The sequence below is a fragment of the Camelus dromedarius genome, chromosome X (genome assembly GCF_036321535.1).
Source record: "Camelus dromedarius isolate mCamDro1 chromosome X, mCamDro1.pat, whole genome shotgun sequence".
Lineage (NCBI taxonomy): Eukaryota > Metazoa > Chordata > Mammalia > Artiodactyla > Camelidae > Camelus > Camelus dromedarius.
Genome location: NC_087472.1, coordinates 102197834 through 102218053, shown reverse-complemented (window position 1 = coordinate 102218053; position 20220 = coordinate 102197834). Strand labels below are relative to the sequence as shown.

At 40.1% G+C, this 20220-nt stretch overlaps 1 protein-coding gene across 6 annotated transcripts in view; it reads left to right on the top strand.

The window, feature by feature from the left end:
* The window catches only part of REPS2 (RALBP1 associated Eps domain containing 2), a 208303-nt gene that overhangs the window by 61920 nt on the left and 126163 nt on the right, over positions 1–20220 (top strand). For 4 of the 6 annotated variants that reach the window (XM_064483370.1, XM_064483371.1, XM_031445821.2 and 1 more), the window contains exons 3-5: positions 4447–4595; positions 7134–7260; positions 13616–13713. In XM_064483370.1, the coding sequence (XP_064339440.1) occupies positions 4447–4595; positions 7134–7260; positions 13616–13713 (374 nt within the window). The remainder of the gene's footprint in view (positions 1–4446; positions 4596–7133; positions 7261–13615; positions 13714–20220) is intronic. The other 2 variants (XM_064483372.1, XM_031445822.2) reach the window with 1 other exon arrangement.

Genomic DNA, 20220 nt, shown 5'->3' with positions numbered 1-20220 from the left:
TTCATAATGGCCCCAAACTGGAAATAACCCAGTGTTCATCATAGAAAAATGGATTAAAAGAATTTCAATATATTCATAAAAATAGATTACTGCATAGCAATGAAAAAAAATGAACTGTCTTTAAATGATTATACAGTGTACTGAATGATTATCACAGACAAAATGTTGGGAAAGAAACTAGTCACAAAGATAAATACTGTGTGATTCCATTTTATGAAGTTCTGTAATGGCAAAGGCAATCTGTGGATTTAGAAATTAGAACAGGTTGCCACGTGGGACAAGGAGAGGGATTAACTAGAATGGGATATGAAGGCAAATTCTCTATAATGGAAATGTATTGTAATTTGGCTGTTGGTTATCTGCTTATATATACATTTGTCAAAGCTCTTTAAATGGTACAGTTAAGATCTATATAAATCATCCCTTCACAAAATACTCCTTACATAATTTAAAAAGAAATCAGTTAGTTGTCGGCATTTTACTTTATAATATTTAAATCTATAAAATACAGATTTCTGGCCATAATGGTCCACATTCCTTCATGCTGACTATCAGCCAAAGCTGTGCTGTTCCACTGGGATAGCCCATAGCCAGACTCTGGCTACTGAGTGCTTGAAAAGTGGTGTGTCTGAATTGAGACCTGGGGTGCAGGATTAGTCTGAAAAAAGAATATAAACTATTTCATTAATAATTTTTTATGTTACTTACATGTTGTAATGATAAGTGTTGGATTAAAATTTATTAAATTAATTTCACCTGTATCTTTTAACAAAAATTAAAACAATTTTTAATTGTGATAAGATACACACAGCATAAAATTTACCATCTTAAGCATTTTTAAGTGTACAGTTCAGTAGTGTTAAGTATATTCACATTGTTGTGCAACCAGTCTCCCCACCTTGCAAAATGGAAACTCCGTCCCCATTCAGCAGCTCCTCATTCCCCCTCCTCCCAGCCCCTGTTACCCACCATTCTACCTTCTCTGAGTTTTACTCTTGATCCCTCACGTAAGTGAAATCATACAGTATTTATCTTTTTGTCACTGGCTTCTTTACTTAAAAAATTTTTTTGGTAATGTAATGTGTGGCTGACGTTATAGTTCTAGTGGACAGCATTGGAGGACAGTGAATAACAGCTGCCGTTTGAGATGGGAAATGGGCTCTTTGCCTAATCCCACCTTGCTGTGTTGTAATTTGCCATTTGTTACTGCATTTATGCTGCTTATGTTTTTTTCTAATGGTTTGAGGTAATTCAAGTATTTCTTATATTCATGACTCCATCAAACATGGCAAAACAAAGGATTCTCCCCTTACTTTTTAGAGGGTCACATATTTAAAAAAGGAGAGCATAGTTTTCTTCATCAAAGGGAAAAATGGTCATTTCGATTTAATATACAAAGCATTTCTGAGTTCAAAGAATGCAATCTAATACCATTATGAAATGATTGTCTTTGGTGGCTGTGCTTATGCCGTCCTTGGCCCCTATAAATATTTAATTTGTTTCCTGTGTGTTAATTTAATTCAATTTGGGAGAAAAGATTCTAACTAACTATTACAAATAGATCTCCTGTGATTACTTGAAATAAATCACTGGCTAGATAGCAGGTACTTACTTTATTGATTAATTTTCTTTTCTTTTTTAAGTTGAAGTATGATTGATTTACAATGTTGTGTTAGTTTCTGGTGTACAGCATAGTGATTCAGTTCTACATATGTGTATATATATATTTTTTTTTTCATATTGTTTTTCATTATAGGTTATTACAAGCTATTGAGTATAGTTCCCTGTGCTATACAGTAGGGCCTTTTTGTTTATCAGTTTTCTATATATTAGTTTGTATCTACTAATCCCAAACTCCTAATTTATCCCTCCCCTCTTTCTCCTTTGGTAGCCATAAGTTTGTTTTCTATGTCTGTGAGTCTGTTTCTGTTTTGTAAGTTCATTTGTATCATTTTTTTTAGAGTCCACATATAAATGATATCATGATATTTATCTTTGTTTAACTTACTTCACTTAGTATGATAATCTCTAGGTCCATCCATTTTGCTGCAGATGGCATTATTTCATTCTTTTTTATGGCTGAGTAATATTTCATTGTGTGTATGTATGTGTGTGTGTGTGTGTATACACATATATACACACACAAATATACACACACACCACATCTCTATTCTACTTGTTGATGGACATTTAGGTTGCTTCCATGTCTTAGCTATTGTAAATAGTGCCACCATGAACATTGGGGTGCAAGTATCTTTTCAAATTAGAATTTTCTCTGGATATATGCCTAGGATTGGAACTGCTGGATTGTATAAATTTATTTTTAGTTTTTTAAGGAGTTTCCATACTGTCCTCCATAGTGGCTGCACCAGTTTACATTCCTACCAGCAGTATAGAAGGGGTCCTCTTTCCCCACACCCTCTCCAGCATGTATATTGATTAATTCTATAATACAGTTTCACTATTAAATTTGGTGTACACAGGACTAGGAAAAAACATTTAGACTGAAAATTTACAAACCTGAGTTTTACTTTTCACTTTATAAAAGCTTGTAGCAGCTTAAGGAAAATAGCACCTTCATTAAAGTTTTCAATAATAGGAATATCAGAGAGAGAATTGTTTAAAACCACATAAGCAAAGAAAGTACGAGGGAAATGCAGCTGTGTTTTGTCTTTCCCGGGTGAACAGTCTGGAGAAATTCCATAGCCAAGGAAGGAGAATGTGTGAAGTGACGCTGTCCTAAAGGATATCTGGGAGCCCTGGTGTCATAGCTGATGTTCATCAGCTGTGTTTGTGGTCCATTGTTCCCGGAGTTATCTGTGGAACACCAGTAAAACGCTGGCGAGGAAGCTTACAAATGCTGAGCATTTACTTCTTTTCTCCCTCCACTGGTGTTTGGAAGTCGTGTCATCCTCTTGTGGGCAGATCAGGGTGTAGATCATTCTATCTGATCTTGTTCCACCTTTTTAGGTCTTTTCTGTAGACTGAACTGAAACAAATACCTTTCTGAGGTGAGAACCATAGGGATTAGCTTATATTTGGTTTGCTAAGAATTTATATTTTCTTTTCTGTTGCCTTTTTTCTTTTGAAGTCCGTTCCTGCCTTGAGTGCTGGAGAGCTGCCGAAATTAGGAAATATTAAAACATTAAAAATGGCGGCCATCGTCTCTTTAGAGGAAAGTCTTGGTTTAATTTTCCAGATTGGTTATTCTATTTATGTCTCTTGGGCCCTTGACTGATTGATCATGCAGGGATTTGTCATATTGCCTACTTCTTTGAATCAAATGTGGACATAGCAACTAAAAATAAACATGACGTGGGTATTAGGGAAGCAGGGGCCTTCTTTGCCTGGGGAGCTAGGATACTTGCTGTTGCTAAGATGTTTTCTGGCTTTAGCACAGCATCAATCATTGGAAGTGCAGCTGTGTTTTTGGAATAGAGAGCTGAGAGACGGCAGAGACACACTGATGAGTATTATCCTCAACAGTGGATACAGATGCCAATCATTATGCATAATCCATATTATACCCATTTTTGGAGTTCTTTGTGCTGTGTGACTCTGTGTGATTTGCTGTGCTGAGAACTAGGAGTTTGCCAAAGTATTTCTGTTTTCAGAATAGTTTTGTCAGAAATTTGAAGGATAAGTTAATATACCAGACTGTTGTGTTTCAGCTCTTTGTGGCATTGTGAGTGTGGCTAATGGTTTTGACAGTAGAATGTGACGGAACCTTGGACTGATTGCTCTAACTTGATACCATTTTCCTTACTCTATTATAAAAAGACAGCTGGAGATTGAGTGTGAAAATTCCTTAAGCAGTAACATAGAGTGAGAAGCTGTTCTATGCAGTAAGTTTGCCCTAGGGATGAGGAACAGACCTTTCTGTAGGGCAGTGCAGAGGCTTTGGAGCTGGTTAAGGGCCAGCTCTGCCACAGATGAGCTGTGTCATCTTGCGGATGTCACTTAGCTCCTTCTTATCTGTTTCCATATCCATAAAAGAGGGCTAATGATAATCTTACCATATCGAGTTGTTGTGAGAATTAAATGAGTTAATATTTGCAGATCTTAATACAGTGTCTGGCATATAATAAGCACTAAATAAGTTTTGTCTGCTATCATTTATCACTTAATATTGATTTATAAAATGCCACATCCATTTTCTTGCTGCTGGACTAAAGGCTGAAGTGGGAGGTCAGTCTAAAACCTGAATTTATTCTGCAGTGATTCGACAGTATTTAAAAATGTTGAGCCGAAATACCTTGTTAAACTGTAGCATTTTTCTATCATGACATTATTATAGGAGTCCTCATTGTGTTGAAATAAAATTTAATCTATATTTAGTGCTCTGGAATTTTTCCTCAAAAGTGATTCATCTTTTGGCCATGGAGTTCCTCTTTTGGCAGTTTTAAAATAAGTCTCACTTGAGCTTCTCTAATTCTGGTCCTAAAGAGTTGCCGCTGCCTCGCTTTATGATGTCGAAGACTGATGCTGAGATACGATTTGGGAACCCAGCTGAGCTGCATGGAACTAAGGTTCAGATTCCATATTTAATCACAGAAAAAAGTACCTTCAAAAGAATGGACGATGAGGAGAAACAGGTAATCCGTCTGATCAGGCATGTCCGTTTGATTCTGACCCTGAAACCTCATGTGGCAGTGTCTCATATCTGCCGGCAAGCTTCCAGTGAATCTCACCATCTGGGATAGTTACAGACTTGGAAATGAGCCAGTAAAGTTTCCTTGCAGCAAGAAGAAGCTGATGCATAGAAATTACCATGAGCCACCCATGGACCATTTAGAGCCTGTCTTAATGTGGAATTGTGTCTACAGTAAGGCTACTGATTTAACACACTCACTTGATTTCTCTAATCAGCATTTCCAGATGGGTTCTTTGAAATGTAACCTCTAGGAGTTTTTAATAGGTCCTTGCCTCCAGAAAATCTAGAGAAAAGATTTCTCTGGTGAAATGTATTTGGAGAATGCTGCTTCATATCCTCTTCTTGGGGGAAAGGCTAAATACTCATTCTTAGAGATTCACAGTGTACATTAGCACATTAAAGGCCCTGAGAAGTCCTGCAGTAAAGAGACCTCCTGGAGATCTGCATTTACTAGACTTCTTTCACCAGGGAATCCTTTCTTGGGGAGCATGTTTGGAATGTGGTCTTGTGCTATCACCTGAGTAGCAGGTTAGGAACAAGAATAGGGAGGGTGGGCTTTTAAAATTAGACCACTAATTGCAGTAGTCAGGTGGTGATTCGGTAGAGACAAAAGTGTAAAATTCCAGAAGAGTGAGCCTATCATGAAGAGGTAAATAGTCTTACACATGAGTAAACCCTGAGGGCATCAAGGGACAGCTTATACTTCGAATGAAGATACTAGATCGTGCAGAAAAGTCAAAGTATATTCATTACGTATCATCTACAAGGCAAGGAAATTTGTTATGTTTTAGGAAGACAAATCAAAATTTTTTTCAGTGCAATGACTGTAAAGGATTAAGTCAGAAAACTGATTTATATGACTCATCCTGATAATGCTGGAAACTTGAGGTATTGCTGCAGAAGTTTCATACTTAAATGAGATGTAGCATGTCCTGTGACATAACTCCATGTACTGTTGCTTTCATAATTCAGATATGTTTTAAACTAGTTCTTCAGGGATATATATATATATATAATAGGAGGACAGGCAGCATACCTTGGCGATAGAGTGGGTTTGGTTCCAGACCACCACAGCAAAGCGAGTCACATGACCTTTTTGGTTTCCTAGCGCATGCAAAAGTTAATGTTTATATCATACTATAGTGTCCTAAGTGTGTGCTAGCAGTTTGGCTAAAATAACCAATATATATACCTTAATTAAAAAAATACTGTATTGCTAAAAAATGCTATTATCTGGGCCTTCAGCATTTAGCAGTAACATCAAAGATTGCTGATTACAAATCACCCTAAAATATAATAATAATGAAAAAGTTTGAAATATTGTGAGAATTACCAAAATGTGACAAAGACACAAAGTGAGCAAATGCTGTCAGAAAGATGGTACCGATAGGCTTGCTTGATGCAGGGTTGCCATAAACCTTCAATTTGTTTTTTGTTTTAAAAGTAACATCTGCCAAGTGCAATAAAATGAATATGTCTGTATAGGAGTCTCCAGTCAATACTCTTTGGCATGTTTTCCCACCAGGACTTGGAGAGGAATGAGGGTTCACTATTCCAGGATGGTTAATGCCCTGGGAACTTTCTAGGCTCACCCCCCTGGCTGCGTGATTGAGGACACATCCTTTCACTTCAGTCTGGGTTTATGTGAGGCCCACCCAGTCTGTGGGTGTGAGCTCACACTTCAAAGCAAATACTCTTTTTCTTTTTCTTGAAAAAGAGTACTTGATTAGTGTTTCAGATTGCAGTTTTTTTTGGGGGGGGGGGAACTAAGACCCAGATAGTCTCTGTTGTTTCATTGTTACTTGGGTATTCCAAAGTAATCACTATTGGTAGCATTGGGAAAAAAAAAAAGAGGAAACCCAATAGCAGAGTAAGGTTGCTTATCTTGCCTGGGGTCCTATGTGAAGTTCACACTTCGAGTTGGGATTTGAATTTAGTTTAAGTCTCCATCCCAGTGTTCAGGAGCAGGCTAGTTGGAGTAGTTTACCCATAATGAATTGTTTTGCATTTTACTTTGGCTAGTAAGCTCCAAGAGTATTTAGCATTAAGCATAGAATATTTTAAAAATAATCACATTTGTTGGAAGACTTGGTAAGTGTAAATCCAGGAAATAGGAGCCTTTATTAGTGAATACAAATTGAATCTATTCACAAAGAGATCAAAATGGGAGAATATGAATGTTATTTCATGTAACGAGTCTTTCATTTTCCAAAGGAAAATATTATTGGAGTATCTGAAAGTGTTTTAGACTTGTTTTAGTAATTTAGGTAACTGAGCTCTGGTGAAACTATTCTCTGGGAGACTTCTGAATCCTCAGATGCTGCTTTTTAACCAAGCTGCATTTTTGAGAAAACATCGCCTCCATTTGTTAAACCAGCCGGCTTATCAGCAGTAGAGTTGCATTATACTTCATAACTGCAGCTCAGCTCACCAGGCTCCTCGAGTGATTGCCTCTGAACTCTGCCCTGATTCTTTGAAGCAGGAAACGCAGTCTCCCGCGATGTCACCCCTCGCATCCCCTCCTTCTTCCCCGCCTCATTACCAGAGGGTGCCCTTGAGCCATGGCTACAGCAAACTGCGGAGCAGCACGGAACAGATGCATCCAGGTAAGAGGCCAGCTGTCCCAGGCAGTGTCTTAGAGACTCCTTAGTCTGTCAGGCAGCATCGCCACCAGCTGCTGAGTCTCCTGACTTAATTACCTCTGTCCTTGGAAAGCTGGCTCAATTTGATTTTACACTCTGAAGCAAGGTTAAAAAAATACAAAATGAAACCTATGTTAGTAATGCTTTGTTTGCTGTCCTACAAACTAGCTCATCTTTAAACTTGTAGATAACTATTTAGATGATTTAATCCTTCATATACAGATTTGTGTACACAGGAACATAGCATATGAAGGATTTGTGTTGTTTTGGAATTGTTACTCCTTTCTGCAAACATACCAAACATATTTATATAATAACTGCTTTTATGAAAGTACTTGAAAATATAACTGCAGAAGAATTGATTCAACCTTTAAAGACTGATCACATAAATGAAAATATTTAGCCTTTGTGTTTGGGAATAAGAATAAGGGAACTGCCAGGGGAGGCACTGTGCTGAGGTTTGCGCTGTGCCCAGTTGTGGGGTTGCCTGCTCCCTCACAGTTATGCTGTGCTGGCCGTGTTAGTGGTAAGATACGTTAGTTGGTTCTGAGGATGACTTGCAGAGTTGGCTTCCTTGGCTGCAGTGCTCAAAGCTCCATAAATTCACCGCAGTGTCTTTGTCCTCCTGGGGCTCGGGCTCCTAGTTTAAAATATGACCAATGAAAGGTATTCTGAAATTGGATATCCGTAACCCCCTTTTTTATTTTGGGAGCTGTAACTGAAAACGACCCGGTTACTGCAGGTTTTTGCTGGGTTGAAAATAGTGGTGACTTTTGGAGGGACACAGATATAAAAATGTGTGCTAGGCTGGACTAAAGAGAGGCTGTAATCTTGCAGAGAGAAGCAGATGTGGCATAATGGAAAAATCTTTTGATTGCAATCAGGGGGGTGAGGCTTTATGTGACTAGCTGTGTGACCCTGGGTGAGCCGCTGACTGCTCTGAACCATGATTTCCTCTCCTCTTTTTTAAATGGAATAATAGTACCCTATAGGGGTGTTGTGAGGATAAGCGAGGAGTATCTGTGTTGATACTGATTGGAAATCAGTATCTGAAATCTGAAATGTGATTGGAAACTAAGTCTGATGCAAATCCAAAATAATGCTGTTAGAGATTAGTAACAAAAAATCACTCCCCTGAAATTTGAGTGTCCCATTGGTGTCTGAAATGCAACAGGGTTGAGAATTCTTCATTTTCCTCTTATAGTCTCTCCTGCTGGATTTCCCTATTTTTAGAAATGGGTTTTTCCCCCTAATTTCACTTGGGCTTGAAAGTTGGAGTTGTATGCCTAACATGGTGCGTTTTTTTTGTTTTTAATTCACAAGTGAGTCATTTTTTTATTGTACTGAGTCAGCCTATCACCAGGTTCTACCATGTCTTTTTTAATATTCCTTAAAAAACCTGTCTGTACCAACTCTCTCCACTTTCTCCTCATTCCATTCAAATTGGGCTTTCATTCCCCCCAGTGGTAAGGAAACAACCTGCTTCTCTCCGTCTTTCTTGACTTTCAGCAGTCTTTGGCAGTGTTGTCCGTGCTCTCATTCTTTCTTAGCCTTTTATTTTAAAATGAGGTAAAATTTATATATGATAAAATGCACACATTTAAAATCTTCAGTTTGAGATGAATATACCCATGCATCTACTTCTTTGATCAAGAATAAAATATTCTCCTACCATATGGTCTAGCAATTCTACTCCTGAGTATATATCCGAAGAAAATGAAAACCCTAATTTGAAAAAAATATATGCAGCCCAGTGTTCATAGCAGCATTATTTACAGTTGCCAAGGTATGGAAGCAACCTAAGTGTCCATCAACAGATGACTGGATAAATAAGATGTGTGTGTGTGTATTTGTGTATGTGTGTATGTATACACACATACACATACATACATATGCAATGAAATATTATGAAATTCTGTTATTTGCAACATGGATGGACTTGGAGGGCATTATGCTTAGTAAAGTAAGTCAGAAAGAGAAAGACAAATGCTGTGTTATCGCTTGTATGTAGAATCTAAAAAATAAAACAGACGAATGAATGTAACAAAACAGAAACTGACTCACAGATTAGAGAACAAACTAGTGGTTACCAGTGGGGAGGGGCAAGATAGTGGTCAGGGATTAAGAGGTACAAACTACAATGTATGAAATAAATAAGCTATAGGGATATACCGTGCGGCGCAGGGAATATAGCCATTATTTTATAATAACTTTAAATGGGGTATAATCTATATAAGTATTGAATCACTGTGCTGAAACTAATATAATATTATAGATAAATATGTCAATAAAAAATTAAAATACTCATTAAAAAAGGAATACAATATTTCTCTCACCTCTGAGATGCCCCTTTCCAGTCACTCCCTGTCCCTCCAATGCAAGCACTGTTCTGATTTTTATCACTCTAGATTAGTTTTGCCTCTTCTAGAACTTCAGATAAATGGAATCATATTGAACGACTGTACTCTTATGTGTCTTTCCCTCAACATAGTGGTTGAGATTCTCCATGTTGTGTGTCTAAGCAGTTTGTTCCTTTTTATTACTCAGGAGTGTTCCATTGTATGAATGTATCATGATTTGATGACCTGTTGTCCTGTTGATGGACATTTAGGTTATTTCCAGTCTTTGACTATTATGAATAAGGATGCTATGAACATTGGTGTGTGAGTCGTTTTGTGACATATGTTGTTGTTTTCCTGATACCTAGGAGTGGAATTGCTGCACCTTAGGGTAGGTGTATGAGAAACTGCCACAGTTTTACCAAGTGGCTGTATATTCCCATTGGCAGTGCATGAGAATTTAGTGCTCCTTGCCTGCAGTTGGTATGTTGGTTTCTCTCTTCAGTGTTTATAATGATCCTTAAACTTGGTGAGCTACTCTTCCAGAGGGTTCTCCTTTGCACAGTATACCCATAGAGAGGAGTCTGAGTAAACAGTCTTCTGTTTCTCTAGGAGTTGAGTTTTCTGATTCTGTCCATCAATTAGAAGCCTGTTAGGTCTCTGTAGCTGGGAACGAGGTCATTCAGAAGTAAAATGTTTATAGGTATTTCCATTTAGACTTTTCCATCTGTCTAAGTCAAAGGGAGGGAGAGTTTTATACACTTTCAGTCCATCTTGTGATTTTTGCTTCTAATTGATACTGTTCACTTCAGAGCTTGGTCATTCCTGTTTCTGTAACATCCATGGATTTCCTTCCAAAGGATTTTTTTTTCACTTGTCTGCTTCCTTTTCTGTCATCTATCTCTAGGTCAGGAAGTAAGAGAAACTCATGTATTTTCATTTTCTTTCTCCCTACATATTCAGAACTCAGTTTCTCTTAAAGATTCCATGTTTTTTTCATGTTTCTTAACTCTCCTCTGTTGTCTTCACAATGTCACCAACCCATCTGACAAACCCAAGATTCTCTTCCCTGTTTCTGTATTTCATTGTTCCTTTGATCTACACAGTAGCATATCTAAAGCCTATTAAACCTTAGTGGCTTTGGTACTAAGCATTCTCAAGTTATTCTTAAGTTGTGCATTTTCAGAAAGGAGTTTTGGAGCTAGGATAATTTTCTAGGAATATGTTTTTCTGGGGTCATTTCCCTGTCCAAGATCCTGCAGTGATTCCTGACTAATGGGGTGTGTGTGTAGCTTTTAAATCAGACCGAGCATCTTCAGACCAGTCTGTGATTCAGAGCCCCTCTTCAGCTTCTCTCTTGGGCTTCTGCTAGTTTCATTTGCTGGCTTAGCTATATAGCTGTTGCTTGTTGGGTGAGACTTACGTGCATTGTTTTCTTCTACTACAACCCTCAGAGGCAGATACTCCTATCTGTATTTAAAAAATAATGTTTAAATCACAGTAGTACATGTATGTATTTAAATAATACTTAAATGCTTATAGTAAAAACAACTTTTCTTCTTCCCTCTCAGCCTGTTTCTAGTCTCCAGAGGCAACTGCTTTCAACTCTTTTTACCTGTTTATTCTGATATCTAATGTCTTATCTTAAAATCAATGTGTCTGTTCTCCTTTTTCTTATACATCTTATTCTGATGTATCAGTTCTAGGTATCTACTAACTTAAGAGTATGGGCTATAATTTCAGTCTCCTGGGCCTAAAGATAGACTTGGTGGCCTACATTTCTCATTTGTGTCCTGTGTGACTATGGGCATTTCACCTTTCTGAGCCTCAGTTTCCCATGTCTGTGAAATGGAATAATCTCTGCCTCCAAGGCTTGCTCTGTGGATGAGATGAGGAATGTGTACAGACCTCTGCTCCTCGCACAGCTCCTGGCACATTGTAGCTGCTCAAATGTTCCCTCATATTTTCTTTTGTGTTTCTAGAATCTGGTGCCCGTTTTACTTTTGAAGCTCTTAAGTATTCTTGAAAGTCACCTTCTGGATATCATTCATTGCATTGAGGTTTGTGGTCTCAGTTCTAGTTTGACAGTGAATCTCAGAGTGAAAGGGTTCATTTCATAGGTGGTACTTCCATTCCTTATACGACCTCTTGTAAGGGGAGCTAAAAATTATTTATTTTGTACTGAGTTGTGTGTTTTGGGTTTTATTTGGGAGGTAGGAGAGTAGAGGCAATGAGTTAGCACTTACCTTTTTACCTCCTGAGTTCAGTTCCAATTAAGGAATGAGACAGGAGGCAGACTGATGGTGGCTCAAATACCAGCTCTGGTACCGATAGAACTGACTGGAACACATGTCTAAGATTTGTGACCAGATAGCTTTAGACACTCACCTTTCTAGTCTCAGGCAAGTGTGGCCACCCCAGGCGTCTCATGGGAATAGGAAGAGATAAATCTGTCATCAAGATCAAGTCTCTCCAGAAATGCCCCACCAGGCAGCTGAGTTCATGCCTTACTGCTGAGGTGTGTCTGTCTCCTCCTAGGGGAGGAAGGCCCTTGTAGGTGAGAGACTGGGGCCATGGGCCAGGTGGGCTCCCCCGACACATGTCCGTCCTGAGCAGTAGAAGCTCCTTCCCTCTGAGGGGAGCCAGAGGCGTGTGGGATCAGCTTCCTAGGGAAAGCTGGTGTCCTCTAGTGTCCCAGCCATGTACAGTTTCCTGTGGTCCAAACTTTCCAGCAGGAGGAGTTTAGTTTGATGTTCCATCAAAATGGAATGATCTTAAAAATCCTTCTTCGAGGACAGCTCCTGCCTACCAGCTGAAACTTATTTTTAAGATTTGGACTATGTGCTCTCTGTGTATGTTTCTTTTACAGTTTTTGTATTTCGAATCCATTAGCAGGGTTGGAAAATCCATTTCATGGTTTGCCAGGCAATGATTTTGATGTTTTAATGTGTTTTAATGTTTTATAATGTTGTATTCCAGTTCCTTGGAGGAAATACAGACAGCAGCTGTGAGTCCATGAGTGGTTTGCTGTTCATGATGTGCTGTTGTTATACCTTCTTTATTTTAAAAAGATCAAACTATGCTAAAGGTCATGCCATAACATGCTGCTCTGCTCTCTCTACCTAATTTTATTTATAAGGAACTACAGAAAGAAAGCATTTACTTACTTATATACTCCAAAAACCTGAACTGTTAACCCACAGAGATCAGAAATGGTTTCATCTTGGGTGCTCATTTCTCCTTTCTGTTAGAGCTGAGTAGTACCTGGTTATGTGTAACTGATTTCTTACCATGTTGGCAAGGTCGTTAGTAAGTGTTCTGGAAATAAAAGGAAGGAAAAAAAATTCATTCATTTTTGTGGCTTAAAAGCTTTCTTAAAGGTAGCAAAATTATTTTTAGTTTGGTTATCAAATAATAAAGTAGTACATATAAAATACATTTATTCCTTTCTGTATTTTTCTCTACTTGGTCTTGCATTCTTTCCAACAAGGGAAAGAAGACAGTGCCATTTATTTTTCGAAAATAAACAATAATGTTGATTCTTAATGTTCAAAATGCATATTTGTTTTCTTACTTCTTTGGAGGGGTGGATGGTGAGTTTTAAATAGGAGGGTATATATAGAACTTACCATAGATTTAGAATATAAGCATTTATGACGTGGCACTTTTCTAACTACTCTCATTATTTTCTATCCCACTTTAGTCTCACCAATCACTCTTATGATTTATTCTAATATTAACCTGATGTAATTGTTTTCCTGCCTTATCATGAATTGGTTGACTGTCTTTAGATTGTTTCTTTAAATTGTACCCAGGGTCACCAAGGTTTGTTTGTCTTAGGTGGCCCTATGTGTTTAAATTCTTAATTTCTTTGCTAATTCTTCCCTGAAGAGCAGACACTGTATCAGTTTGAGTGTGAAATCATGATTTTGGGGTAGAATCTTTGTGTACCATGCTGACTTTCTCTCCTGCTGTTTCAGCTCCTTATGAAGCTAGGCAGTCCCTTGTCCAGCCTGAGGGACCCTCGTCAGGTGGCCCAGGACCCAAACCCCCTCGACATCAGGCTTCCCTTATCCGGGTAAGTGGTGTCGTGGGGTAATGCCAATGGGAGACTTTGGGGACATGGCTTTTTGATCGGCTCTCTCTTTTTTTTTTTTTTTTTGTAAGAAAGATCTAAAACTCTGCCCCCTGAAATGTTGCAGTTCTTACTCTGTTGCTTGTATGTTTTCCTAAATCTTTTCTACTGTGTTTGTTTCTACTCCTTCTCAGTGTCTCCAGAGTAATCCTGGCTGGTTCTTGATCTTGGTGTGTCTAAAATGCCCTTCCACCTTCACCTGCTTAATCATTAGGCACCTCATTTAGGATAACTTTACTTTTTCCAAAACAACCTATCTTATCTCTACCTTACTCTTTATTATTACATCTTCAGTGCGTAGTTAGCTGTTGCTCATTTGTTTTGTGCCTCCAATTACATTGCAAGCTTTGGAAGGCAGAGGTAGTTCTCCTGTATTTTCCCTCAGTGCCCAGTCCAATGCTGTTTGGACAACAGTTAAATTACAAGTGGCAGCAAGTACAGTTTCCTATATGTAATAGATACAAGAGAAATACGATAGAAACACAAATGTTATCTCAGTTTCTCCTGGCTACCCACAGCTTAGAAAATTTCAGCTTCCCTTCCTCTGAACAAAGAGTTCTTATTTTTTACCATGTCTTCAGTTGTTATCTTGTGTGGTACCTCTGAGTCCTATGCTAGTGAAGTCATAGTTCCAGAAAAGGGTGGGCACACGTGCGTGCACACATGTGTGTGTCTGCCTGAGAGAAATTATGAGAAAACTGGGTTCGCTGTTTGACTCTAAAGACAAGAGGAAGTAGGGTGGTTTGTATAACATTACAGTTGTCCAACCTAGGAAGAAGGATCATTTATGTCAGGTAGTTCTCAAATAGAAGGGTGATGTCAGATAGTCCCATAAAGAAGTGGGCTGGTCGTCTGGAACAGAGTGAACGGTCTAAGAAAGACCGCGGTGTCCATTGAATAGTCACTGGGCATGGGGCTCTGTGTTAGGCCTGCCACAGAACTTATCTTCTAAGGTAGTACTCTGTGTACAGAGAATTTTCATAAAGATAGTAGACAATTTAGCCATTGCTGGGTATCTGTATGTAATGCTTGCTTCCTGCAATGGTCAGATCTAGATGCTGTTATATCTGTTTCCACAGATGAGGTAATGGTGGCTAAATGAGGTCAACTAACAGTCTGAGGTTTCATTTGTAACTAGTTAAGTGGCGGAGCCAGAATTTGAACCCAGACCTGCCAAGTGTCGAACCCTCTTCTTTCAAATACTGTGCTATCCATTAGAGTCCCACAGGACAAGAAGGCCAGATTCTAGAGTTGCTCTATAAATGAACATTGGGTGTAGTAAAAAATATTCTGGAAAATACCTTATTGGTACCACACTGGGGAGCCAAGATGCCATTCTCTCCTAGGTCCATTAGAGCTCAGTTTAACCCCCAAGTTGGAACAGACAGCTGTTTCTTCAGCTGAGCCCCAGATGTAGTAGTTGGCTGTATTTAGAGGTCCTGTGGTGCAGAAATATGTGTCTTTAAACATGAGAATCATACCTACTGTGGAGTGATGGTTACATTAGGAAAGGTATCAGAGGGACTGGGGTTCATCCAAAAAATCTGCAAGGTGTGGTTGTGCATGTTTCTACAGAGTGTATTTTAGTGTATCCTGAACTGTTAGAATGAGGGTCAAAGAAGCAGTAAATCCTGAACTTCGCCATGGTTAGACAGGGCTCACCAGGCCCTTTCTCCTTAGTCCCCCTGGCTGGGATGGCCATGGGCTCTCACTTGGATTGGTGTCCTGGGACTTCTAATCTCTAGGTCCGTTTTTCTACTGGTGAACATGCTTCTTGGGCACTTCAAGCAACTAAGGTTTACTAAACACCTATCAAGTGCCTGGTGCTGTGTTGAGAATACAGATACGAGATATAACACTCCCAGTCCTTGCCCTCATGGAGCTTACAGACTGTTGGAGGAGATGGCCATCAATCAAACCATCACAAAGTACATTACCCTATGCTTTGAAGATGAAGAATGGCAGGGGGAAGTTAGGACCTAGCCATGGCAGACAGGGGATCAAGGAACGCTTCTAGCGGGAAGTAACATTTGAGTTGAGAGGAGAAGGATTCCTCCATGTTAACCAGGTGAGGGAGTGCAATTGGGGAGAGTGAGCAAGAAGTAGAGGGAGCTGCATGTACAGGCCCTTTTCTACAGGCTTAGTATTATATACACCTCTGTTTCAGTGCTCACAGCTATCTTAGGAGATAATTTCTGTTGTTATCCCATTTTTCAGATGACAAAACCTGAGGTTTAAAGAGCTTATTTAATTTGCCTAAGGTCACAGCTAGGAAGTATTAGGCCTGAAGTTCAAACACTGGGCATGATTCCTTAGTCTTTGTCTCAGAAACTGGCTGGATGGTGATGTCATCTGTCAAGTCAAGAAGCCCTGAATGAAAAACTAGTGTTGGAAGCATTAGGGAAAGATCCTGAGATCAGTGTTGGATATTGGAATTTGAACTTTTGAGGTAGCCAAGAGGAGGTGTCAAAGAGATGGCAGGATATCTGGGACTAGATCCTTGGGGAGAGCCAAGGCTGGGTAGAAGTATTTGGCAGTGATTGGCCTTTAGAAGGACTCATGGGATAGTGCAGAAAAGTCAGACAGGTTCTCACCCAGGTCCAGCCAGACTCTGTGTGACCTTGGGCATGTTCCTTCTCTTTTCTGTAACATGCATGAGTTGGAATGGATGTAACAGTCCGTTGTAAGAATCTGCAACAGCCTGATCCCCTTAATGTTTGTTTGGTATCAGTGGAGCGCCCCCCCCAACCCCGTTTGGAGCATTGGCTTCTGTTTAAGATGAGGGCAAGGGGCCTCTTTTGGGACAGCAGTCTGTGGTTTTCATGGCTAATGTGTTTTTCTTTCTTCAGTTCTTAGGTTTCCTTCTTGTGCCTATCAACTTGGTTTGGCTGGACTCCACATCCCAGAAAGCAAAACGCCCACCTGAATTAGTCATCTAGATGAGAGTCTGAAGTGAAGGGTTTCAGTGGGAGGGGATCCATATGGATCGGGCATGGTGCTAGGCCTGGCTGGGGTACTCATTCCCCCACGTTGCCGTGCTAATGTGCTGCTGGCAGCCTCGCTCTCTTCTAGCTTCCTCTGTGGCCTTGTATTCAAGTCCTTCCTGCCTGATTGGCAAGGGTGGCCTCTGGGAACTGTGGAAGGCTTTTAGGGACCCTGGGTCAGCACTGTTGCAGCTCATGGGCTGAGCATTTCATAGGTGCTGATGCAAATTCACTGCTCAAACATTGGAATGAATAGTCTTTTTGGTTAATATTTTAGGAATTTCAATTTTTTAAATTGAAGTACAGTCAATTACAATGTCAATTTCTGATGTACAGTGCAATGTCTCACTCTTGCATGTACATACATATATTCGTTTTCATTAGAAATTTCGATTTTTTCATTCAGATGTTGGATGTTTTTCCCCTTGAAATTTCAGATACTGAGCACATCCTATATGTGGATGGTTGACAGTGGTTTGTAAAGAAATGATAAATCTTCTTTCCTGCTTTTCTGTTATGATGTGTTTATAGGTCATTTTGTGGTTTACTTTTCACAAGTGATCCTAACCGTCTGGATTGTGTAGTCCTTTGGTGTAGAATTTAGAATGGGTCGTCCTACTCCCCCTAAGCTCCACTGCCTCCGTTTTTGCGACGGTTGCCAGAAAGTACCTTGTGTTTAAGTGCTTGTCTCATTGACCCTTGGCAGCTTTTGACACTGACTGCCTTCTTGAAATGCTCTCATTTGTTGTCTGCAATGCCATCTTCTGGTTTTCCTCCTGCTTTTATGACTACCTCTTCCTAATCTTTTTTTCCAATACCCCTTCCTTCACCTTCACCTGTACCTTACATGTGAGTGATTCCCAGGTCCAGTTCTCAGTCGGCTACTCTTTGGTTACATGGAGGCTGATGATCACATCTCTCCATCCACCAGACATCTTCCCTTGAATGTCCCACTGTCACTCTAAACATGTCTTTTTCACAAAACCATCTTTCACCCTTCTGTCCCTGGCTCCCCGCACCCAGCATCTCAGGCCTGCACGCGGGTCCCTGTCTCTGACTCCTTTCTAACCACATGGGCCCACTCAGCTACCAAGTTCTGGTCATTTCACTTTCTCAGTACCTCTCCTAACTGTCCATTCCCCTGTGCTCCCTCAGTCAGCCTCTAACTTTTCTTGCTTCCACCCTCTTCAAATCCATTATCCTTGCTGTGAAAACAAAACAAAACAAAACACAGATCTGATCCTCCTACTCCTTTGATGGAAAACTGTCACTCTCTGCCCACTGCTCTCAGCAGAGCATCCATGTTCCCGGCCGTGGCCCTTGGGGTCCTGGCGTTTGGCCCCGTGTACCTCTTACCTCTGCAGCCACAGCAACCGCCTCTCCTCCTGTCCGGGGCTGGGAGTGTTTCCCGCACAGTCAGTGTTCTCTGCGTGGGAACCTTACTCTTCAGCCTTGCTTTTACCTTCGTTGTTTTTTCCTTTGTCCATTGATAACATGAAGTGTGAGAATTTTTAAAATATTTCTTGTACATGTGAGGTTTCCATTTTTTCATTCTTAAAAAGCAGTTTGTTGCTTGTCTGCTCATTTACCTGTGAAGCTCAGCCAGCAGGATGGGCGTCTGATCTTTATTGGTTTTCCGTCCCAAAGACGACCAGTGTTGTCTGTTATTCGTTGTCCCAGGAATGGTATATGTATATGTAAGCAAATACACGTATTCTTCTATCTCATATATGCAGTATATCTTTACCTGACTCTAGGGAGAGAGGTTTGGCAAATGAAGTATCCTTCCAGCCAGATCCTACTAGAAAAAATTATCTTTCATTTTAAACCAAACACACACACTTTTGAAACCCTAAACATAAGTGTCGTGATTTTTCCCCCCTTTTGAAGGGATGAACTTAACAGTCTTCTGGGGTAAATTCTCAATACTCACTACTCTTCTTACCTCAAAGACAAAATCATGCCAAATAGGATTTAGAGAACTTTTCCACCCTACCATTCTAATTGGAGTTTGGTTATGTTTTCAGTGAAAGTTTTCTGATGAACAGGTAGGGGAGGGGTTGTTAGACATTGCTAGCCAGTCACCACATTAATCTATAAGTCAGTAACTTGAAAAACATTTATTTAACTTAGTTGTCTTCTTTTACCCCCTCATTCTCACTCAATCTCAATTACTCACCACGCCTCCCACCCCACCCTGTAGGTCCCTATGGCCAGAGACAGATTCTCTCTGCTCCTTTGGTCCTTTTGGAATGGTTCTAAACAGCAGAGATGTATGTAAAGGATGATGAAAGAAATGAATCCCCCCAGGCTCTGTTGGAGTGATATTGGCATAAGTCCACAGAGACTTAATAGTCAGCACAAGTAAATTGTTGATTCCAAGAGTTTGGTCGGGAACAGGAAGAAACAGTCTTTCTGGGAGGCTGACAGTGCACTGGGAGAACTTTTGATGGTGTGAAGGTATTTTATGGGTAGACCGGCCTGGGATGCTGGGAGGACAAGGAGAATAGAGAGCAGAGATTGTGGCTGAAGGATTGGGATGGGCTGGAGTGAGGTGGCTCAGGGTGGAGTCATGAGAGAGCTGGTGCTCTGAGTTTGGAGAATAAAGAAGCAGGAAACACGTAGGGCATACTCGGGCCTTCCCCAGCCCCTCTGGTTCCCTTACCTGATACTCAGCCTGAGGGGGACGAGCTGGGAGGCAAGCTGGCTGGCCTGTGTCGGCTCTTTTGGGGTCTAGGAATTCTCTCTCAAGGCATCACTTGGCCTGTTTGTGGGTTTGGTTTTTGTTTTTCAGTAGTGCCTCAGGCATTTTCCCCTTATTTTGGAATCTTGCCCCTTGACGCTTTTCCGAGAGCTCTGACTGTGCCGGCTGTGAAATGCCCCCGGACCCCTTCAGCATCGGCCCCTTCACTGCTCCTCACGTCGCTGTCTGTCCCTTGGCCATTGGGGCTCTGGAGAGCCATATGCTGTTCTCATGAGTGGCTGGACCTGACACTGCCCTGCAGTGGTCTCCCTTGTCACAAGGCTGCAGCAGAAGCACTCTGAAGTTTTGGTTGCTCGTTTCAGATTATACAGTAAACACCACACTGTTATTTTTTTTTGCATTGTGGGTTGCAAGCTTTCAAATGTTTCTTCAGAGCAATTAAAAATTTTTAAAAAATGTCAAAAATTCAAAAGATACAAAAAGTATAGAGTGATAAGTGTCCTTCCCACCCCTTCTCCCAGCCGTCTAGGTCCCCATCCCAGAGGCACCTGATATCACCTATTTCTTTTGTTTCATTAGAGGATTATTTTATGCATATACAAGTGAACATAGGTATTTTTATATGTAATTATATACAATATATGTAAAATACATAATTCCACCTTTTTACATATATGGTTGCATACTATATATCTGTTAATGCACTTTGCATTTTTTTTCTTAACAATCAGCTTTAATAACATTCTTTAACAGTACATCTTT